This window comes from Budorcas taxicolor, chromosome 11, assembly GCF_023091745.1.
Source record: "Budorcas taxicolor isolate Tak-1 chromosome 11, Takin1.1, whole genome shotgun sequence".
Lineage (NCBI taxonomy): Eukaryota > Metazoa > Chordata > Mammalia > Artiodactyla > Bovidae > Budorcas > Budorcas taxicolor.
The window spans coordinates 49574323-49599415 of record NC_068920.1 but is presented as its reverse complement, the minus strand read 5'-3'; the positions used below and the strand labels follow the sequence as shown (position 1 = coordinate 49599415).

Below are 25093 nucleotides of genomic sequence, written 5' to 3'. Positions count from 1 at the left end.
GCTTCTCTTTCCTGCAGTCCTGGGGAGCTTTGAAAAAATGAGGGTGCTCTCAGGCAGACTTAATTAAAAAGTCCCAAGAGAAGAAGGGGAGAGAGAAGAACCCCTGCTAGGGGATGAAGAAGGCTGAGTGAGTCCAGATCAGAAACTCGGATTGGAGGTGGGGAAGCTCAAATGTGGAGGGTCAGGGGCCAGGGGCGTTCTCTGCTTGAACTGGCGATTTGCCCTGGGCAAGTCGGGGTCTTGGGGAAGAGCTTACCAGCATCCTGAGGGACATGCTTCCCTGTGAAGGGCCACTGCGCCACAGAGAGAGATGTCTTTGGCAGGGGAGAATGAAGCCACAGCAGAAAACAGGACAAGAGTCACTTTGCCCAACAGGCTAAAGGCAACGCCAAAGCTGAACTGAAGCCCGTCTTCCTTCCCTCCATCTACACATATTCTAAACCTCTTATGCGGATCCAGAAAAGCCCCACTTCCTCCATCGTTCTCCTTCCAGAAGTATTTATGGCACTTTAACATTTATTGTATTTATTCTGCACTTAATTTTACTTGCACTGTGGTTTTTTTCCCACCATGTACATCTTTTCTCCCCAAATTTGTTATGCTTGTATACTAAATAAACAAAGCGTGTGGTCACAGGTTAAAGGGAACTGATGTTTGGAAAAGCTATTTCCATTTCTTCTTATCATAAAATCCTCTTATTTTGACTTCACTTGCATAGAACATCATTGTTTTTTAATGAAACTCATCTTCCTTCTCTGATCAGACAGTAGTGCAGAAGAGCTACCCCTTAAAGGCCAGTGTGTTCGGTAGAAACTCTCTGACAACAAAACTCAGTCCACATAAAATTATACACTCTAGGCCCGTGCTCTCACCACTGGCCAGTCTTCTTTTATTAGCTTTCACCTGATATTTCACCCATAAGCTGTGACACTCTCTTTACCCATTCGAGTTTTGTGTCCATTCTTCTGACACTTAAAGATCTTTTTTTAATGTGGTCCATTTTAAAAGTCTTTATTGAATTTGTTACAATATTGCTTCGGCATTATGTTTTGGTTTTTTGGCCCCAAGATATGTGTGGGATTTTAGCTTCCCAGCCAGAGACTGATCCCACACCCCCTGCATTGGAAGGCAAAGTCTCAGCCACTGGACCACTAGGGAAGCCCCTGACACTTTCCTTTCTGACCACAGTGACGGCCCCCGCCCCCCGCTGTGCTGCTGTGGCCCCAGCTTGTCTTTGGCTTCTGCTTCTCTGCCTCCTGAACCCTGACTCAGTCCATGGGCTTATTCCAGGTTCAATTCTGATAGTTCTTTGACACTTACTCATGCTACGTAACTGAGATGGGATACCTCTCATGTTGTAAACTGTAACTTTTATCTGGTCAGTCTAAAATGCATGAATATTGGACTTAGAAAATCTCATCCCAGAAACCTGGACAGAGAGCTTGCCTTTAAAACTTTGCCACCATTCTTCTTTCCCTCTTCCCTTCCATATCCCTGTATATTTAGTTTACTAATTCAGGATACCTGAAGAGGATCTGACCTAGACAATTTTCTCTTACACAAAGGTAGAATGAACGTAAATTCCATAAGCTCACCTAGACAAAGACCAGAGCCTCCTGCCATATCCTTTGAGGAGTTAGAAAAGTTTCTAGTCCTGCTATCAAGAAGGCGAGAGTTATCTTATTACTTTCACAGACTAGGACTGAGAATATATCTCCCCATAGAAAAAAAATGTTAATAGGTGATAGTTGGTTTACCTGAAATATTATCTTTTAGCTTTGCTACATGGAAAGTAGCTTCTTATGGGCTAATATATAGAAGCCTTTAACAATAATATTTTTACAGAAAATGATCTTCAAATTCCTCATTGACAGATAGCTTTTAAGACAAAAGCTAAGCAAAAATTAAGCCAAGCATGAGATCCAGCAAGCATAATACAAATCTCTCCCAACAAGCATAACTGTAAAACGGCAGTAAGGTTAAACTAATATATAATCCCCTTCTGTGAATATACATATAAACAGATATAATTATCTCTATCTTAGAGATCAAATTCTATTGCACACACCTGTTGTCTTCCTCCAGTTTTATCCTGAATAATGGTCCTGGCAACAGCACCAGTAAACACGTAAGATCTGAAAAATGAACTGACGACATTGCAAAGGCCAATGGCTATTAAATCCTGTAAAGAAATGGCAAATGCTTTAGGCCCGCTGTTTGTCGACAAAGAAGGCTGACTTGAGTTTGCACTAAAGTTACACTGTTATTTCTTGTATATGAAGATACGGTTGTTTATATCACTTCAAATAACACTGAAAGATTACTGGAAAGAACTGAAGGATGGCAAATCTGATTTCTTCACTTTAGCTGAAGATCACAAGGAAAGCCCTCAAAGTGAGAAAACGAGACTTTTGCCTCATTATTCTCTTTCACATGCTCACTAGGATGACAGAGAGACACAAAGTACTATTTTCTTGCTTCCTTTTATACTATCCTAAAGTCAAAGCGGGACACCAATGGAACCTGGGCCTTGGAGTGAAAGCCTGGGATCCTAACCACGAGGCACCAGCCCACGCCAAGGGGCTTGTGTGATCTTCGTTCCCTGACCAGGGATTGAACCTTGGGCCACAGCAGTGAAAGCACCAAGTCCTAACCACTGAACCGCCAGAGAAGTCCCCATGTTTCCTTTTTGATTTCTAGGGAACGGGCCAAACTCAGAATGGTTGGAGACTCTTTTTAAAAAGTGACAATGACTATTTCTGGGAAACCAACTGAATTATGCTATTAGCCTAGTTTTGACATTCCACTGCATTTCTTGTTGTGCCTTGGTATGTGGTTGACTTCTAAGGACTTGGTGGAAAGGAAGCTAAAAGGAGAGGAGAGGAACCCTGCCGACTTAACAACATATGCCTCCCTACCCCATATCTATTCTAGAGTAACAACATGCATATTAATTCAGGTAGCTTCAGAGTTAAGGATGTCACACTTCTCCCTTATTTAATTGTAGCTCAAATAGTGGTCCAAGTGACTCTCTGGTTAGTCTTCATTTTAGCAGAAGGCTCAGGTTAGAGAACAAAGATCAAAGGGTCCAAGAAAGTAATAGAAAGGCTTGTCCTCTCACCTGGTTGGAATTGACATCATAGTTATGGAAACTGGCGATCTTCTTGCCCAGAAATATGAGCAAAAACGAGCTCACTAAAGCTAAGGAGAACGATTCTGCAAGAACTTCAGTAAGATTGCTCATATCTGGCGTTACAGGAAACAGGAAGCTGGAATAAAATGGTGGAATTATTCCTAGGTAGCAGGAGTCATTATGGGCACCTCCCCCCTCTATTCTCATCATACCTTCATCATCCATATCAAAAGGCCTGACACCTTTTAAACATTTATTTATTTTTGGCTGCTCTAGGCTCTCATTGCTGCATGTGGGCTTTCTCTAGTGGCAGCAAGCAGGAGCTACTCTCTAGCGTGGTGCATGGGCTTCTCACCGGGTGGCTTCCCTTGTTGCAGAACTCAGGCTTTAGGTGTAGGAGCTTTAGTAGCTGCGGCGCTCCGGCTCTAGAGCACTGGTTTGGTAGTTGTGGCCCATGGGCACAGTCGGGCTGCCACATGTGGGGTCTTCCTGGACCCGGGATCGAAACGGTATCCCCTGCATTGGCAGGTGGATTTTTTTTTTTTAACTTTTAATTTTATATTGAGGTATAGCCAATTAAGGCCTTCCCTGGTGGCTCAATGGTAAAGAATCTGCCTGCCAAGCAAGAGATTTGGGTTGGGTTTCTGGGTTGGGAAGATCCCCTGGAGTAGGAAATGGCAGCCCACCCCAGTATTCTTGTCTGGGAAATCCCATGGACAGAGAGGCCTGGTGGGCTATAGTCCATGGATTCGCAGAATTGGACATGAATGAGTACTCATGCACTTCTCCCCCAAACTGCCCTCCCATCCAGGCTGGCAGGAGGATTCTTAACCAGTGGACCACCAGGGAAGTCCCAGGCCTGACCTTTTTTCAAAAAATTAAGAGATAAGAAAAGACACTGAGGCAGCAGCTTGCCAAAACTGCCAGCAAATCAAGCCCAGTTACAAAGGCCATTAGGAGAACATGATGTGCTTATCTTCTAGTTTGAGGTTTCTGCTAAGTGCCAGTGGCAACAAATAGAGCAGGCAAAACTACAAAACTTGATGAAAAATGGCTTATTTACACTATTTGAGACCATACCAGTGGGTTAGCAATAGGCAGATATCGTATCTAAGATGGTTTAGAGCTACAACCTCAAGGTATTCCCTTCTAGTCAGACTCAAATCTTTCCAATTATAATTTTAGTCATTGTCCTTTATAAAAATTGTTCTGGTTCTTATCCAGTTTTTTAAAAACTGGGTAAAATCCTCATAACATGAAATTTACCATTTTACCCACTTTTAAATGTGTAGTTCAGCGGTTTTTAAATACATTCATAATATGCAACCATTACCACCATCTACCCCATAGTTCTTTCATCTTGTAAAACTGAAACTCTATACTTATTAATCAATAACTCTCCATTTCCCCCCTCCCTCCAGCCTGACAAAAAAACACCTGACTTTCTGTCTTTATGATTTTGACTACTAAGTACCCCAGATAAGTGGGCTCAAATAGTAATTGTCTTTTTGTGATTGGCTTATTTCACTTAGAATAATGCCCTTGAGGTTCATCTATGTTGTAGTTAATGCCAGAATTTCCTTCCTTTTCAAGGTTCAATAATATTCTATTGGATGGATATAACACATTCTGTTTATTCATTCATCCATTGATGGACATTTATTGTTTCTTCCACATTTCAGCCATTGTGAGTAGCGCTATTACGAATATAGGTACAAAAATATCTCTTCAAGATACTGCTCTTGGGGGGAGTATAATTTGGGGGAAGTACATTTCCAGAAGTAGAATTTCTGTGTCAGGAAGCAACAGTTAGAACTGGACATGGAACAACCGACTGGTTCCAAATGAGAAAAGGAGTACGTCAAGGCTGTATGTTGTCACCCTGCTTATTTAACTTCTATGCAGAGTACATCATGAGAAACGCTGGGCTGGATGAAGCACAAGCTGGAATCAAGATTGCCGGGAGAAATATGAATAACCTGAGATATGCAGATGATACCACCCTTATGGGAGAAAGTGAAGAGGAACTAAAAAGCCTCTTGATCAAAGTGAAAGAAGAGAGTGAAAAAGTTGGCTTAAAGCTCAACATTCAGAAAACAAAGATCATGGCATCTGGTCCCATCACTTCATGGGAAATAGATGGGGAAACAGTAAAAACAGTGTCAGACTTTATGTTTTGGGGCTCCAAAATCACTTCAGATGGTGACTGCAGCCATGAAATTAAAAGACGCTTACTCCTTGGAAGGAAAGTTATGACCAACCTAGATAGCATATTGAAAAGCAGAGACATTACTTTGCCGACTAAGGTCCATCTAGTGCTATGGTTTCTCCAGTGGTCATGTATGGATGTGAGAGTTGGACTGTGAAGAAGGCTGAGTGCTGAAGAATTGATGCTTTTGAACTGTGGTGTTGGAGAAGACTCTTGAGAGTCGCTTGGACTGCAAGGAGATCCAACCAGTCCATTCTGAAGGAGATCAGCCATGGGTGTTCTTTGGAAGGAATGATGCTAAAGCTGAAACTCCAGTACTTTGGCCACCTCATGGGAAGAGTTGACTCATTGGAAAAGACTCTGATGCTGGGAGGGATCGGGGGCAGGAGGAGAAGGGGACGACAGAGGGTGAGAAGGCTGGATGGCATCACCGACTCGATGGACATGAGTTTAAGTAAACTCCGGGGGTTGGTGATGGACAGGGAGGCCTGGCGTGCTGCGATTCATGGGGTCGCAAAGAGCTGGACGTGACTGAGCGACTGAACTGAACTGATGGCAATTCTATTTTTAATTTTTTGAGGAATCAGCATACTATTTCCACAGTGGCTGTACATTTCACACTCCCACTAACAGTGCACACGGGTTCCATTTTCTCCACATCCTCATCAAATATTTGTTATTTTCTGTCTTTTTTAAAACAGTAGCCATCCTAATGAGTATGGGGTGGTATCTCACAGTAGTTTTGATTTGCATTCCCCAAATGATTAGTAATGTTGAGCATCTTATGTGCTCACTGGCCATTTGTATATTATCCTTGGAAAAATGTGTATTCAAATTCCTTCCCCACTTTTTGAATCAGGTTGTCTGTTTTCTATTGTGTTTTAGGAGTTCTCTATGTATTTTGGATATTAATTCCTTATCATACATAATTTGCAAATATTTTCTCCTATTCTATGAGTTGTCTTTTTTCTCTGTTGATAGTGTCTCATTATACACAAGAGATTTTAATTTTCATGAATTTACTGCCCAAGTTTGTGTCAGTAAACCTTAAATATTTAGTATGATAACATTAATAGTACAAACCTACTGCTTTTCCCCTCCTGGTGTTCTCTGTACATTCAGCTCTTTGTTAGCCATTTAAAGAGGGATGTGGATGTGGGAGGAACTAACATAAATTATTCAATTTTCCTAATCTCTAGCAACCTTGGATAGACAAGCAATGCTGCTGCTGCTGCTGCTAAGTCATTTCAGTCGTTTCCAACTCTGTGCGACCGCATAGACGGCAGCCAACCAGTCTCCCCCATCCCTGGGATTCTCCAGGCAAGAACACAGGAGTGGGTTGCCATTTCCTTCTCCAATGCATGAAAGTGAAAAGTGAAAGTGAAGTCGCTCGTCGTGTCCGACTCTTCGCAACCCCATGGACTGCAGCCTACCAGGCTCCTCTGTCCATAGGGTTTTCCAGGCAAGAGTACTGGAGACGGGTGCCATCGCCTTCTCCGAGATAAGCAGTAAAGAGAGGTTTAAAGCAATACCTAAAATTAAATTTCTGAAATGTTTTTTCTCTATCTGTACACTTGAATCTTATGACAAAATATAAGCAGAGGTTAACTGTGTGGTTTTGAAGTCATTAATAACAGCAGCAATACTAAGTATAGTAGAGGGGTTATTATACTAGATTTTGGAACTAAATAGAAATGGGTTCAGAAAGTAGCTCTGATGCTACTTTCAGAGAAGTAGATGAATAATTTAAACTTGGTAACTCTTAGTTTCCTCAGCCAAAAAAGAATATCTTGTAGTAATACTACAAGGAACGAATGAAACAAAATAATTATGTCTCATTGTTGCTCTTGTCATTTTTCTGCAGAGGGCAGAGACTTATTTTCCATAGCATTTCCTGGTACCTAGGTTGTCTGCTCACAATTTTAAAAAAACTGAACAATATTTTAAAGGTATTTAATCATCACCAGATTTCACTGAGAAGTGGTAGTATATGAGATTATCTGGCTGCATCAAAGTAGCATCTGTTTTGTATGCTGAAGGTTAAGCGGTATCACTGACTCGTTGCTATATTCTCTGTTGAAGAGCATGAGGAAGTGAACAATGCTCCTCAAAAACCTTCTTATGAGTCAAGAAACTGTTATGTTGCCTTTCTTAGCTAAAATGATTCATCTGGTCAAGGTTAAAGAAATAATTCCCTAACAGAAGCAAGAGTGAGGCCCCATACTCACTGGTAGGAACCATAATGTAAATTAATTTCAGGTCCTTAAGAACTCTGTAATGCCAGACTACTTGGAGAAGGCTTTCCACTGAAAGTGATAAAGTGATGTAGCTCAAGGACACTGAGTCAGTCTAAGTAGGTGAAGACAGAAGGGATGCTGAACACTGAACCCCAGGAGAGAGGCTTGGAAAACAGAGCTATGTCTTGTCCCATCCCTGAGGGTAATCAGACAGGTTTGGAGGTTGAGAAGGTTCATGATGTGCTGCGAGAAAAATACAGGAGTCTCCCTGGTTTTCCAGTTTACTTGGGTTAGGGGATTGGCTCAACCATGGGAAGAGAGTCAAAGGCTGTCCAGAGAAGAAACACAGGCTTGTCCCTTAGAACCTCTGTTCTAAAGTGAACTTGAGTCCATGACCCAAATTTGCCTGTGGAACACGACTGAAGTGACCTAGCAGCAGCAGCAGCAGCAGCAGAGACTGTTACCTGAGAAATCTTTTTTTCTAATACATAGAAACTAATTAAGTAGAGTTGGAGACCAGCAGGGGGAGCACTCACACCCTGAGACCACTGCAGAGCCCAACAGGAAGAAGAGACTCCTTGCGGGCCAAGGACTCAGCTAATGAAAAGCCATAGACTCTGCTTACCTTGGCCAACCCCCCCTCCCCAGTTTTCTTTTTCCCTCTATGAAAACCTCTTCCCCTGCTGTAGGAGGACTTGCATGTGACTTGCCGTGCTTGCACACCCCAAACTGCAATTCTCTGCTGATCTCAAGTAAACCCGTCTCTGTGGGAGAAATAACTGGCATGCTATTGATTTTGGTCAATGATACAAATCCGACTATGTGGTCAGAGGCTAAGAGGAGGTAACAGGAAGGAGAAAGTAGTCTTGAAAACTGGAATTACCAACCTATAAGGTATCATCTCAATGAGCATCAGGCTGTTTTCCGTGGCCATGTTTACCTTGTTTGAAAATGCAGCGAAGCCAAGAATCTGTAGGAGTTTAAAAAGAAAAGGCATGTGATCACCTAAATATTATGCAAACCAGAGGTGCCCATAGTCTCTGGCAGGACAGGGCAATATATGGCAGTGCCTGTGCATGGAGGCTGGAGAAAGAGGCAGGGCCAGTTCAGTGGAGCAACAAAGGCAGAAGACCTTCCTGACTCTTTTGGCTCCAACATAACCAGAATGAAAAGCAACTGCACGTTTGACATAGTATTAGTAACGGGAACAAATGGATGGCCTGGACTTCTCTTTCCTCACCAACTTTAAACATCTGGACCAAGTATAAACATGCTTTCAGGTAATAGCTGTACCAAGGCTTCAATTTTAAAAGTTCTAAAATCTAGGTACACTGTCTTAATATACATAAGTCCTTAGGGGGATTGTTGACATGTATTGATAATCATTAATAATTGTCGATAAGGTGGCAGCATTTGATAGCACATACAAAAAAAAAATTGCTTTAGCAAAGCAATTACTTGCTTGCTTTTTCCTTTCTGTTCATTTCCTTCTGAAATGCCAAGTGTCCCTTCCATTTCATCTAGAATGAAAACAGACAACCTAGAAGCTGTTACACCTTATAAAGATCTCACACCAGAGCAAATTAAGGCAGAGACAAAAGAAGTCAATGCCCCAGTTTTAAAATAATAATTATATAGTTGCTTTACCTTGTTCCCCCTACTAACACATAAATCTTTTCCCAGCATCTATTCTAAGAGTTCAGCCAGATACTGACCAGGATAGCAGTTGGTTTACCTGTGATGCTCTGATCAGATGATGACCCCTAGGAAGCCTACAGATCAGAATGGAAGGAAGATCTGAACCAACAGAGAAGCTCTGTGATCTTTATATAGCTAAGGGACAAGAAGTGTGGCAAGTGGCCAAGAAACTCTTATTCCCAGTATAAAGGTTACTCTTGCTCATAAAGGAAAATAGGGAAAATATGAAAAGTTTAAAAACAGAAATAAATCACCCAAAGACAACTACCAGTGGTGCTGTTTTTGGTGTTTGCTATACAGCTTGAATATATACATATACAAATACACACATATACATTAATTATGAATATACAGTATATACAATTTCTCATATCTGTGGAACTCTTGAGTTGTCAGGTTTTGTTATTTTTTTTAAACCTGGATCTCAAATATTGCCTTGAAATTTTCCCTTAAGATTTGAGACTACCATCTGAAGGACAGATTGCTGGGTTTCCTCCAGCACATCTGAGCAGTTTCTGAGGGGGTGCTGTGAGCTTTTCACCACCTACACCACAGCAGCTCTCATCCTCTGTCCTGTACTTCCTTCATTTCCAGGGGAAACATGGAGGTCTTGTCTTTTTCCGATTTTAAATCCCTGCTATGTAGCAGAAAATGTTCCCTGTCACTTGACTTGACACGTGTATAAATAATGTTGTTGTTTAGTCGCTAAGTTGTGTCTGACTCTTTTGCGACCCCATGGACTGTAGCCCGCCAGGCTCCTCTGTCCACGGGATTTCCCATGCAAGAATACTGGAGTGGGCTGCCATTCCCTTCTCCAGGAGATCTTCCCCACCCAGGGATTGAACCTATGTGTCCTGCATTGGCAGGCAGATTCTTTACCACTGAGCCATCAAGGAAGCATAGTAATGTATTGCAGACTTCAATAACCTTCAAGTATAAATCAGGTCACAACAAAGTTTGATGCCTAAATTGCAATAATTCAAAGTCTCCACCAACATTTATGGCTGGAGCTCAGTTTATTCCCCCCCTTCACTTCATGGCGCATCCTAATTATTTATAGCATTCCCCAAAGAAACATCTTAACTGTGGCTCACAAACCAGTCTGTGAGCCACAGTCAACCTACAGCATCCTCCATCCAATTACTTTTCTCCTTTCCTAATAGCCCTGGTTCATGGGGTCGCAAAGAGTCGGACACGACTGAGCGACTGAACTGAACTGAATGTTAACATTAAAGCCTTTGAGGTTGCTTAAAGGGATATCACTACGATCCCTGCTGCTGATGTCTCTTAAAAAAGGGTTGATTTGGGAAAATGTGGATAGACCTTAAGGGCATTATGATAGAGAGAGACAAATACTGCATGGAATCACTTGTATGTGCAATCTAAAAAGAAAAAGAAAACAGTTGGACTCATACCAACAAAGAGTAGTTGGTTTACCTGTGATGCTCTGATCAGATGATGAGCCCTAGGAAGCCTACAGATCAGAATGGAAGGAAGATCTGAACCAACAGAGAAGCTCTGTGATCTTTATATAGCTAACAGACAAGAAGTTGGTTGCCAGCGACTGCGGGGTAAGGGCATTAAGAAAGTTGAAGAAACAGGGCAAACTTTCAGCTATAGGATGAATAAGATCTAAGGATCTGACATAAAACATGGTGACTATTGTTGATAACATCGTATTATATACTTAAAATTTGCTAAGAGAGAATATTCTCACCAGGGGAAAAAAAAAAGGATCAGTACATGAGGTATGGCTGTGTTAATTCACTAGATGGAAGACATCCTTTCACAATGTATACGTCTTGGTGCACACGTCAAATATCTTACAGTTTTATACCTGAATAAAGCTGGCGAGAAAGAGGGACAGAGAAAGAGACAGAGAGAGTGCACTGACGCCTGTGTCACAGATGCCATCTGCTGGCCACTCCGAAGCCTCAGCTTCCCAAGACGCAGGAGCTGGTCTGGGTTCCGTGAGGAGCGGCTGCCCCTGACTCCAGTCCCCAGACTCCTCATGCACACTGTCCCGGGTTCTAGGGCTCCACTCTTTGTGTACAGTGTTTGGGAAGGCCTTTTGTAAAAGCAGCCATTCACCTCTGCCCTTTATTAACTGATAGCTTTTTAACTATTCCAAGGAAGAAAGAATGTACCCCTCAAGAAGTAGACAACAGTTATGAGACAGAGCTTGGTGTCCGTTTCCAAAGCAATTCCCATACTCGTTCAATCATGCAGAGTGTGGCTCTGGATTAGTTCGCATAGAATAAGTTATACTGTGGCAATATACAGACCACGGGATCTTAGTGCCCTAACATGTGAAAGTTATTTTTTTGCCCATGAGAAGTCCATTGTGGGTCAGTGTCTCTTCAGGGCAGCTTCTTTGCAAACAGTGCCTTGGAGATCTAGGCTAATTCCACCTGGAGACTCTATCATCTCAATGTATAGCCCCTACGATCACTACAGCAGGGGAAGAAAGAACACCAGGGACTCATGCCTGTTTTCATATGCTTTGGCCCCAAAGTCACATGGTCCTGCCTAACTACAAGGGCAGCTGGAAGATACAGGCGAGCACATGGTGAATTCTAAATATCTTGGTCACAGAACACTTCTTAAAGGGAAAATAATTCTCATGGATGCCCAAAGATTCGGCGATCCTTGTAAGAAATGCTGACTTTAAAAACCTGAGCTTTATTTATGAAAATGGCTTTACTACTGTCAAAATGTTAAATATAACTGCACAAGATAAATTTTAAAAAGAAAAAAATTTTTTTTCGGCCATGCCACATGGCTTGTGGGATCTTAGTTCCCTGGACCAGGGATTGAACCTGCGTCATCCATAGTGAAAGCGAGGCATCCTAATCAGCAGACTGCCAGGGAAATCCCCTAGATTTCTTAAAAGAAACAAGAAATGTTATCATTTAGACAACATTAAAAAAATATATTCTCAAAAAGAAAAAGGAGCCATATTTATCCAGCGGTGCAATGGGTAATGCGTCTGACTGCGGACGGATCAGAAGGTTCCAGGTTTGACTCCTGACTGCCTCACAGTGCACATTTTGGGCCTCCCTGGTGGCTCAGGCAGTAAAGAATCTGCCTGCAATGCAGGAGACCTGGGTTTGATGCCTGGGTCGGGACGATCCCCTAGAGAAGGGAATGGCAACCCACTCCAGTGTTCTCGCATGACCAATCCCATGGACAGAGAAGCCTGGCGGGGTACAGTCCATGGGGTCGCAAAAAGAGTTGGACACGACTGAGTGACTAACACAACCAACCTGATCTTAAAAAACAAAAGATGTCAAAAAAACCTGGTCATACACATAAGCGCACACCTCCACCAGGAACGCTTCCTCCCTGAATCCAGCTCTGCCACTTGGTGACACGGATTCACTTAACATCTCATCTCCCTCAATTTCTTTACTGTAGCAGAATGAGAGTGAAAGGAGGCTGAATAAGAGTGTGGTTGCTGCTATGTTAAAATAGAAATGAAACCTCTACATGGAAGAACACAGAAATTCACCTGAGCATAGTCGGTTACGTATTTGTTTGAAAGAAGAAGATGTGAATAACTGAAAGTACAGAAATATCATTGTAGCTGACTTTGGATAGTGAAGCTATAGGAATTTCTTTTCCTCCATTTTTTCTTCTTTATAAAAAAAAAAAAATTGCTAGGATTCCGATAGTCCGTCCAGTGGTTAGGACTCTATGCTTCCACTCCTAGCGGCCCACGTTTGACCCCAGGTAGGGGAACTAAGACCCCACAAGCTGTGTAGCAGGGCCCCCCCAAGAAATGGATAGAATGAGCCTGTATTACTATCACAAGAGGGAATAAAAACCCTATTTTTCAAATAGTATGAAAAAGACGTAACAGATAAAAATCCTTTAAAAAATAAGCATGTTTAAAAAATATAAGCTAGCGTTTAAAATTAAATGTATATATTCAGCTTTGTTATGAATCAGCATATGTTTTAAAAATATTATTTTTACAATTCTCCTATGAACATTTCCCTTCCTAGGTTACTTGCTTTTTGTTTTATTTTAAATGACCTGAGCCACGAGTTTGGAGTATAAAACACCTACCAAAAAAACCCCTACTTACACCAATGGACAGATCATCTAGACAGAAAAATAATAAGGAAATACAACCTTTAAATGACACATTAGACCAGATAGATTTAATTGATATTTACAGGACATTCCATCTGAAAGCAGCAGTATCCATTTTCTTCTCAAGTGCACACAGAACATTCTCCAGGAGAGACCACATTTTGGGTCACAAATCAAGCCTAGGTAATGTATGAAAACTGAAATCATATCAAGCATCTTCTCATCACAACACTATGAGATTAGAAATCAATCACAGGGAAAAAAAAAACTGTAAAGAACACGAACACATGGAGGCTACACAATATGCTACCAAATAACCAATTAATCACTGAAGAAAGCAAAGAGGAAATAAAAATACCTAGAAACGAATGACAATGGAAACACAATGATTCAAAACCTAAGGGATGCAACAAAATCTGACATCTAAAGCACCTAGAGAAAGAAGAACAAACAAAACCCAAAGCTGATAGAAAGGAGGAAGTCATAAAGATTAGAGCAGAAATAAATGAAATAGAGATGAGGAAAACAATAGAAAACATCAATGAAACTACAGGTTAGTTCTTAAAGAGTTAAACAAAACCTTTAGCCAGACTTCTCAAGAAAAAAGAAAGGGAAATGGCTCAAATCAATAAAATTAGAAATGAAAAAGAGAAGTTACAACTGACACCACAGAAACACAAAGGATCACAAGAGACTACTACAAGCAACTGTATGCCAATAAAATGGACAATCTAGAAGAAAGGGACAAATTCGTAGAAAAGAACAAACTTCAAAGGCTGAACCAGGAAGAAACAGAAAATGTGAGCAAACCAATCACAAGTAATGAAATTGAAACTGATTAAAAATCTTCAAGCAGAACTTCCCTGGTGGTGCAATGGATAAAAGTCCAACTGGTAATGCAGGGGACACGGGTTTGATCCCTGTCCCGGTAAGATTCCACATGCCGTGGAACAATGAAGCCCATACACTGCAATGACTGCTCCCATGTGCCACAACTAGTGAGCCCAGGTGCTGCAACTACTGAAGGCTGTGGGCCTAGAGCCCGTGCTCTGCAACAAGAGAAGTCACCGCAATGAAAAACCCCACATGCCGCAACGAAAAGCAGTCCCTGCTCACTGCAGTTCTGCTCACTGCAACTAGAGAAAGCCCATGCAAAAGCAATGAAGACCCAGTGCACCCAAGAAAAAAATCTTTCAACAAACAAAAGTTCAGGACCATATGGCTTCATAATTCTATCAAGCATTTAGAGAAGAGTTAACATTTATCTTTCCAAAAAATTGCAGCAGGAGGAACACTGCCAAGCTCATTCTATGAGGCCACCATCACTCTGATATAAAAACCAAACAAAGCTATCTCACACAAAAAAGGAAAATTACAGGGCAATATTACTGATGATCATGGAAAAAGCAAGAGAATTTCAGAAAAACATCTACTTCTGCTTCATTGACTACGCTAAAGCCTTTGATTGTGTGGATCACAACAAACTGTGGAAAAGTCTTCAAGAAATGGGAATACCAGATGACCTTATCTGCCTCCTGAGAAACCTGTATGCAGGTCAAGAAGCAACAGTTAGAACCGGACATGGAACAACAGACTGGTTCCAAATAGGAAAACGAGTACATCAAGGCCATATATTGTCACTGTGCTTATTTAACTTATATGCAGAGTACATCATGAGAAACGCTGGGCTGGATGAAGCACAAGCTGGAATCAAGATTTCCAGGAGAAATATCAATAACCTCAGATATGCAGATGACACCACCCTTATGGCAGAAAGTGAAGAGGAGCTAAAGTGCCTCTTGATGAAGGTGGAAATGGAGAGTAAAAAAGCTGGCTTAAAACTCAACATTCAAAAACTAAGATCATGGCATCCAGTCCCATCACTTCATGGCAAATAGATGGGGAAACAATGGAAACAGTGACAGATTCTATTTTCTTGGGCTCCAAAATCACTGCAGATGGTGACTGCAGCCATGAAATTAAAAGACACTTGCTCCTTCGAAGAAAAGCGATGACAAAACTAGACAGCGTATTAAAAAGCAGAGACATCACTTTGCCAACAAGGGTCTGTATAGTCAAAGCTATGGCTTTTCCAGTAGGCATGTATGGATGTGAGAGTTGGACTGTATAGAAGGCTGAGCCCCGAAGAACTGATGCTTTTGAACCGTGGTGTTGGAGAAGACTCTTGAGAGTCCCTAGGACTGCAAGGAGATCAAACCAGTCAGTCCTAAAGGAAATCAATCATGAACAGTCATTGGAAGGACTGATGCTGAAGCTGAAGTTCCAATACTTTGCCCACCTGATTAGAAGGAAGAGTTGAATCATTAGAAAAGACCTTGATGCTGGGAAAGACTGAAGGCAGGAGGAGAAGGGAATGACAGAGGACGAGATGGTTGGATGGCATCACTGATTCAATGGACATGAGTTTGAGCAAGCTCTGGGAGATGGCGAAGGACAGGGAAGCCTGGTGTGCTGCAGTCCATGGGGTCGCAAAGATTGGACATGACTGAGCGACTGAACAACAACAACAAATCACTCATGAACACAGATGCAAAAATCCTCAACAAAATACTAGCAAACAGAACCCCACAAAACATTAAAATGACCATACACCATGATCAAATGGGATTTATCCCAGGGATGCAAGGATTCATCAATATAAGCAAATCAATCAATGTGATACACCATATACAGGTTGAAGAATAAAAACCATATGATCAACTCAACATATGCAGAAAAAGCTTTTGACAAAATTCAACACCCATTTATGATAAAAAAAAAAAAACTCTCCAGAAAGTGGATATAGAGGGAACCTACTTCAATATAATAAAAACCATACATGACAACCCACAGGAAATATTGTTCTCTCTGGTGAAAAACTGGAAGCATTTCCTCTATGATTAGGAACAAGAAAAGGATGTCCACTCTCATCACTATCACTAAGTAATAACTCAACATAGTTTTGGAAGTCCTAGTCATGGCAATCAGAGAAGAAAAAGAAATAAAAGGAATCCAGGTTGGAAAATAGGTAAACCTGTCACTGTTTTATAGATGACATAATACTATACATATAAAATTCTAAAGAGGCCTCCAGAGAATAACCAGAGTGTATCAGTGCATTTGGTAAAGTTGTAGGGTACAAAATCAATACACAGAAATCTGTTGTATTCCTATACATTAACAAGGAAATATCGGAAAAAGAAATTAAGAAAACAATTCGTACTTATCACTGCAACAAAAGAATAAAATACTTAGGAATAAATCTACCTAAGGAGACAAAAAGACTTGTATTCAGAAAACTATAGGATACTGATGAAATAAATCAAAGACAACACAAACAGATTGAGAGACATACCCTATTCTTGGATTGGAAGAATCAATATTGTGAAAATGACTAGACAACTGAAGCAATCTACAGATTCAATTCAATCCCTATTAATTTGTATGGAAACGTAAAAGGCTATAACCAGTCAAAGCAATTTTGAGACAGAAAAATGGAGATGGAGGAATCAGACTCCCTGACTTCAGACTGTACTACAAAGCTACAGTTATCAAGACAGTGTGGTACTGGCATAAAGACAGAAATACAGATACATGTAACAGGATAGAAAGCCCAGAGGTAAACCCAGGTACCTATGGTCACCTAATCTATGAAAAAGGAAGTAAGAATATACAATGAAGAAAAGATAGCCTCTTTTTAAAAAACTTGTTATTTTATAATTTCAGGTGAACAGCAATGGGATTCAGCCATACTTATACGTGTATTCATTCTCCCCCAAGAGACAGCCTCTTTAATAAGTGGTGCTGGGAAAACTGGACAGCTACATGTAAAAGAATGAAATTAGAACACTCCCTAATACCATACACAAAAATAAACTCAAAATGAATTAAACACCTATAAGGCTGTACACTATAGTGTAAGTCTGGACACTATAAAACTCTTAGAGAAAAAGTATAGGCAGAACACTTTTTGACACAAATTGCAGCAAGATCTTTTTTGACTCATATCCTAGAGTAATGAAAATAAAAACAAAAATAAATGAGACTTAATTAAACTTAAAAGCTTTTACACAACAAAGGAAACCATAAACAAAATAAAAAGACAACCCTCAGCATGGGAAAAAATATTTGCAAATGAAGCAACTGACAAGAGATTAATCTCCAAAATAAACAAACAACTAATGCAGCTCAGTATTGAAAAAAAAATAACCCAATGAAAAAATGGGAGGAAAACCTAAATGGACACTTCTCCAAAGACATACAGATGGTCAAAAGTCACATGAAAAGATGCTGAACACGACTAATTATTAGAGAAATGCAAGTCAAAACTACAATGAAGTATCACCTCATCTGGTCAGAATGGACATCATCAAAAAAATCTACAAACAGTAAATGCTGGAGAGAACGTGGAGAAAGGGAAACCTCCTACACTGCTGATGGGAATGTAAACTGGTACAACCACTATGGAAAACCGTATGGAGGTTCCTCCAAAAACTAAAACTAGAACTACCGTTCTATTGGGTAGCATACGTCCCAGAAACCCCATTTCCGGGCAAATACCCAGAGAAAACTATAATTCAAAAAGACACTTGCATTCCAATGTTCACTGCAGCACTATTTACAATAGCCAGGACACGGAAGTAACCTAAATGTCCATCAACAAAGGAACAGATAAAGAAAATGTGTTACATGTAAGATATACTTATCTGAATGCAAAGTTTCAAAGAATAAGGAGAGATAAGAAAGCCTTCTTCAATGATCAATGCAAAGAAATAGAGGAAAACAATAGAATGAGAAAGATTAGGGATCTCTTCAAGAAAATGAGAGATACAAAGGGCATTTCATGCAAAGATAGGCACAAAAAAGGACAGAAATGGTATGGACCTGAAAGAAGCAGAAGATATGAAGAGGCGGCAAGAATACACAGAAGAACTATACAAAAGAGATCTTAATGAACCAGATAACCACAATGGTGTGATCATCACTCACCTAGAGTCAGACATCCTGGAATGTGAAGTCAAGTGGGCCTTAGGAAGCATCACTACAAACAAAGCTAGTGGAGGTGATGGAATTCCAGCAGAGCTATTTCAAATCCTAAAAGATGAGGCTGTGAAAGTGCTGCACTCAATATGCCAGCAAATTTGGAAAACTCAGTCAGCAGTGGCCACAGGACTGGAAAAGGTGAGTTTTCATTCCAATCCCAAAGAAAGGCAATGCCAAAGAATGTTCAAACTACCCCACAATTGTGCTCACTTCACACACTAGCAAAGTAATGCTCAAAATTCTCCAAGCTAGGCTTCAACAGTACATGAACCGAGAACTTCCAGATGTTCAAGCTGGATTTAGAAAAGGCAGAGGAACCAGAGATCAAATTGCCAACATCTGCTGGATCATAGAAAAAGCAAGAGGATTCTAGAAAAACATCTACTTCTGCTGACTACACTGAAGCTTTGGACTGTGTGGATCACAACAAACTGTGGAAAACTCTTTAAGAGATGGGAATACCAGACAACCTTATCTGCCTCCTGAGAAACCTGTATGCAGGTCAAGAAGCAACAGTTAGAATCAGACATGGAACACAACAGACTGGTTCAAAACTGGGAAAGGAATACATCAAGGCTGTATACTGTCATCCTGCTTATTTAACTTTATATGCAGAGTACACCATGAGAAATGCCAGGCTGGATGAAGCACAAGCTGGAATCAAGATTTCCAGGAGAAATATCAATAACCTCAGATATGCAGATGACACCACCCTTATGGCAGAAAGTGAAGAGGAGCTAAAGTGCCTCTTGATGAAGGTGGAAATGGAGAGTGAAAAAGCTGGCTTAAAACTCAACATTCAAACACTAAGATCATGGCATCCGGTCCCACACTTCATGGCAAATAGATGGGGAAACAATGGAAACAGTGACAGATTCTATTTTCCTGGGCTCCAAAATCACTGCAGATGGTGACTGCAGCCATGAAATTAAAAGACGCTTACTCCTTGGAGGAAAAGCGATGACAAAACTAGACAGCGTATTAAAAAGCAGAGACATCACTTTGCCAACAAGGGTCTGTATAGTCAAAGCTATGGCTTTTCCAGTAGGCATGTATGGATGTGAGAGTTGGACTGTATAGAAGGCTGAGCCCCGAAGAACTGATGCTTTTGAACCGTGGTGTTGGAGAAGACTCTTGAGAGTCCCTAGGACTGCAAGGAGATCAAACCAGTCAGTCCTAAAGGAAATCAATCGGGAATAGTCATTGGAAGGACTGATGCTGAAGCTGAAGTTCCAATACTTTGCCCACCTGATTCGAAGAGTTGAGTCATTAGAAAAGACCTTGATGCTGGGAAAGACTGAAGGCAGGAGGAGAAGAGAATGACAGAGGACGAGATGGTTGGATGGCATCACTGATTCAATGGACATGAGTTTGAGCAAGCTCTGGGAGATGGTGAAGGACAGGGAAGCCTGGTGTGCTGCAGTCCATGGGATCGCAAAGATTGGACATGACTGAGTGACTGAACAATAATATATACAATGGAATATTACCCAGCCATAACAAGGAACAAAATAGTGCCATGTGCAAAGACATGGATGGATCTAGAGATTGTCATACAGAGTAAAGTAAATCAGAAAGAGAAAAATGTCATATAATATTGTTTATATTGGAATCTAGAAAAATGGTACAGATGAACTTACTTGCAAAGCAGAAATAGAGACACACATGTAGAGAACAAACAAAGGGGTACCAAGAGGGGCAGGGGGTGGCATGAATTTGGATATTGGGATTGACTTATATACACTACCATGGATACAACAGACCAGTAATAAGAACCTACTGTATGGCACAGGGAATTCTACTCAGTGCTCTGTGGTGACCTAAATGGGAAGGAAATCTTTAAAAGAGGGAATATATTAATATGTATAACTGATTCACTTTGCTGTATAGCAGAAACAGAACACTGTAAAGCAACTATACTCCAGTAAAAATTAACTTAGCAAAACAAAAGCAAAAAGACACCTACCAGAAAAACTTCCATGGGAAATTCAATGGGATACTGATTGAAGGAAATTCTGATACATTTGTTGATTCTCAGAGCAACAATAGTGGTTAGAAATAGTAAGATGCTGGTGGAATTAGCTTTAGGGAGACCTAAACAGTAGTTAATTATGTTCTGAAAGAAAACAAAATTACAGAGGCTTAGGAAAGGATGTAATAATTGCCTAAATCTAGAAAATGACACTTGCTAAATTAGTTCAAACAGAAGTCCCTGGGCAAGGTTGCTGTGCATAGAGATCTTTATGAGCATGACTAGAAAAGGGAGGGCAAGTAGGTGGATATACAATTTTTTAAGTTGGAAAAGATACGTTAAAAGACAATAATGTCCAACAAGAAGAGAATACACTTTCTGTGTTTCAGCGTAATGGAAAGGACCCAGGAGTTCTGTTTATTAGCCTACTCTTTATCAATTTGCCCAGACCATGTGTGTTTCCCTTGACTTCTGGGCCATTGTTGCATTCAGGGACAACTTTGCATTGTATATTCTTAAGATGCTTTAGGATACATGTCTGTTATGAGTTACATGATGGGAAGAATTATGATAGATACAGTTATCTAAAAGACCAAATTTTAATATAAATCGTGTTAGTTTAAAAGGCTGAGGGTGAAATGATTAATGCAACTGAGAACATGGTCCAACTGGCACCTGCAATTAATCAAGACTGTATATCTAAAAGAGGTGAAATTACCTCTAGGACCCTCTTGACCCAGCCACCTATGCAAGAGTCTCTCTACTTCTTTTTGGAGGCAAGGGGAGGAGCATCTGTTACTCTGGGTAATGGTAGAAATTACTCACATAGAAGAAGGCGATGGGACCAGAATTGTAACTGATCATAACTCCGAAGATGCAGGTCAACTGGGACAGCATAACGTGCAGGGCTGTGGCAGCCAGGTAACCACTGATTGCAGCCTCCGGAATGTAAGTGACAATGAAGCCAAAACCTAACATGCCCATAGACAGCTGTAGGAGGATTCAGATGGAAAAGAAAACCAGAGTGAGGAGGAATGTCATCAAACCAGCAATGGCACCCCATTAGGCCATCTCCAGAGGTTCCGACAAAAAAAAGTTAGTTTAGGCCCCTTTAATAATTTTCTTTTAACTTAAAGAATTGGGCGGGGGGAGCTGTGCTGGGTCTTTGCTGCTGTGCACAGGCTTTCTCCAGGTGTGGCGAGTGGAGGTCACTCTAGCTGCGTGGGCTTCTCATTGCAGTGGCTTCTCTCAGTGTGGAGCACCGGCTCTGTGTGCACGGGCTTCGGCAGTTGTGGCACACAGGCCCAAAGTAGTCAGGCTCAGCAGTTGTTGGTGCACAGGTTTAGCTGCCCCATGGCATGTGGAATCTTCTCAGATCGGGGATCAAATTTGGGTCCCCTGCATCGGCAGGCGGATTATTTACCAAAGGGCCGCCAGGGAAATCCCCTTTGATAACTCGTTTCTCTTTCCCTAATCAACTGAAATTGATGAGCTAAAAGCAGGTCCTTGGTATTGATTCAGAGGCTCCTTTACAAACATAAGACCACACTCCTTTCTTTCTTCATGAGTATGTAAGTCAACGTTCTTACCCTAGGATCTACCAATCTTGTGGATGTGGGGTAATCAGTGACAAAGTGATCAGAAGAAGACTTGGCTTTTTTAAAGTCCTTTTCACTAAAATCTTGTTTAACAATACTTTTTATTTATTTATTTTTGCGTGTGCTGGGTCTTAGTTGGTGCATGGGCTTTTCTCTAGCTGCGGTGCGAGGGCTTCTCACTGAGATGGCTTCTCTTGCTACCAATTACAGGCTCCAGGGTGCCTGGGCCTCAGTAGTTGCAGCTCCCGGGCTCCAGAGCACAGACTCACCAGTTGCGGTGCACAGGCTCAGCTGCTCTGCAGCATGTGGGACAGGGATTGAACCTGTGTCTCCTGCAATGGCAGGCAGATTCTTCACCACTGAGCCACCAGGGAAGCCCAGTGGAGCCTCTGATAGCCCTCCCCATGGCATGTTAACACCCCTGTGAGAAACGCAGCTTTTCACAAAGGAAAGCATTAAAACAACCTGGGCTCCAGATTAAACATTTGGGCCTTTGATGTTTAGAAGAATAATTAAACTGAATTTATGTCTTTCAGTTCAGTTCAGTTCAGTCGCTCAGTCGTGTCCGACTCTTTGCAACCCCATGAATCGCAGCACGCCAGGCCTCCCTGTCTACACCAACTCCCGGAGTTCACCCAGACTCACATCCATCGAGTCAGTGATGCCATCCAGCCATCTCATCCTCTGTCGTCCCCTTCTCCTCCTGCCCCCAATCCCTCCCAGCATCAGAGTCTTTTCCAATGAGTCAACTCTTTGCATGAGGTGGCCAAAGTATTGGAGTTTCAGCTTTAGCATCATTCCTTCCAAAGAACACCCAGGGTTGATCTCCTTCAGAATGGACTGGTTGGATCTCCTTGCAGTCCAAGGGACTCTCAAGAGTTTTCTCCAACACCACAGTTCAAAAGCATCAATTTTTCGGCACTCAGCTTTCTTTACAGTCCAACTCTCACATCCATACATGACCACTGGAAAAACCATAGCCTTGACTAGACGGACCTTTGTTGGCAAAGTAATGTCTCTGCTTTTCAATATGTTATCTAGGTTGGTCATGACTTTTTAATTAGGATTAAATATAAATACATGTAAAATATGGCATATGTAAATGTATTTTTTAAATGCTATGTAACACATAAGCAAAGGATTTAAAAGGATAGATGCCAAGTTATTAACAGAAGTTGCCTTTGGGGAATGGTTGATTAAAGGTTACAGGCAATATTTTGTAATTTATATACTCTTTTATTATTAGAGATTTTTGCAATATACTTGTTCATCTTTTATAATTTAAAAAAAAAGTGGAAAATTATGGCTAGAGGGCGAACTCCAATCCTCTTAAGAGGGCAGGTTAAGAAAAATGACAGCCCAATGAAGAAGATGGGGAAAGAAAAGCAAAGTCTTGAAACCTTCTCTTGTCACTGCTTCATATTCCGCTACACCAGGAACTCTCAGAAAACAAACTTGGAGGAGCAAATCTATTAGCCTTAAGAGCGTTTTGTTTCAAAGCTTTCAGTTAGTTGAGCACTTTGTCTCCCTTGATCTCTGGTCATTACTGCCCAGAGTGCTCCTTGACTCTAGTCAGGCCAATCTGTTTCCTGTCTTTTGTGTGATTGACTGATTTCTTCTGTGCTTACGCCCAAACCCCTCTTCCCTCTCTGCCAACCCAGGTTTATCATCTCTTTCAAGAGCTCAATAGGACTCCCCTGGTGGTCCAGTGCTGGGAATCTGCCTGCCAATGCAGGAGACACAAGTTTGATCCCTGCTCCAGGAGAACGCCACAGCTGGACCTGTGTGCCTCAGCTACTGAGCTGGCGGTCCCTGGAGCCTCTGCTCTGCAACAAGAGTAGCCACCACAATGAGAAGCCCACCCACCGCAACTAGAGAGTAGCTCCCCCACCCCGCTCCACACAATTAGAGAAAGCCCGTGGGCTGCAGTCAATAAATAAATAAAAACTGTAAAAAGAGCTCAATAAAACCTCTCTCCTTCAGAAAGTGTTGTACTGAGTGCGTCTGGACAAGTTTCTTAAACTCTCCAAACCTCAGTTCCCTTGTCTATGAAATGAATAATACCCAACATGAGTGTTTTGTATGGATTACATGACAGAATACATGTAAAACACTTAGCTCAAACCTGAAAACCTCAAATATATGTATCACTCATTCTCTTTCTTGGGGGGGCTGCCTTGGGTCTTACTTGCGGCGCTCAGGATCTTCCTTGTGTCATGCAGGGTCTTTTGTTGAGGCACAAGGACTCTCTATTTGTGGCGTGCAGGCTCAGCTGCGGCTGAGGGCTTAGTTGCTCCACGGCATGTGGGAATCTTAGTTCCTCGACCAGAGGTCCAAACCTGTGTCCCCTGCATTGCAAGATGGATTCTTAACCACTGCACTACCAGGGAAGTCTCTATATCACTCATTCTTCATGCTATGCCTTCCTTCAACCTTGTAAATGGCAGATATCTATAATGAACCATTGAACTCTTCCTTGCCCAACTGTGATGCGGCCTCAGAATCTGGTGTTAACATAATTTTCTAGTCATCACTGTCAATCAGCCAGAACTGGTCTGTGACATGAAACCTATTTCTGTCATCCTTATTGAAAACAGGTAGAGACATGTCCCAAATTACAGTCATTCTAATAGTTTTAATTTCGACTTTACAATGGTGTAAAAGCACTACACATTCAGTAAAAATGGTATTTTGAGTTTTGATCTTTTTTTCTGGGCTAGCTCTCTGCAATATGCTGCTCTTTTGTGATGCTGGGCAGTGGCAGTGAGCCACAGCTCCCACCCAGCCACACAGACATGAGGGGAAACAACTGACACACTAAGCCACTCAGCCACTCTGTTGATCACTTTCAGTACTATATTCAACAAACTACATGAGATATCCAATACTTCATTATAAAATAGGCTTTGTGTTACATGATTTTGCCCAATACAGTCTAATGTAAGTGTTCTGAGCATGTTTAAGGTAAGCCAGGCTAGGCTATGATATTTGGTAAGCTGGGTTTACTAAATGTATTTTCAACTCACAGTATTCTCAAATTACCATGGGTTTATCAGTATGTAACCCCATCATAAGTCGAGGAAGTTCTGTACTAAATGTTTGGCG

The 25093-nt window shown here is 41.4% G+C and overlaps 1 protein-coding gene across 1 annotated transcript in view; it reads right to left on the bottom strand.

Moving 5' to 3' along the window:
• The window catches only part of SLC26A8 (solute carrier family 26 member 8), a 73043-nt gene that overhangs the window by 22245 nt on the left and 25705 nt on the right, over positions 1–25093 (bottom strand). Inside the window, exons 5-8 of the mRNA XM_052649154.1 lie at positions 21216–21380; positions 8467–8549; positions 3122–3269; positions 2069–2182 (exon numbers count right to left, since the gene is read on the bottom strand). Coding sequence (XP_052505114.1) covers positions 2069–2182; positions 3122–3269; positions 8467–8549; positions 21216–21380 — 510 coding nt within the window. The remainder of the gene's footprint in view (positions 1–2068; positions 2183–3121; positions 3270–8466; positions 8550–21215; positions 21381–25093) is intronic.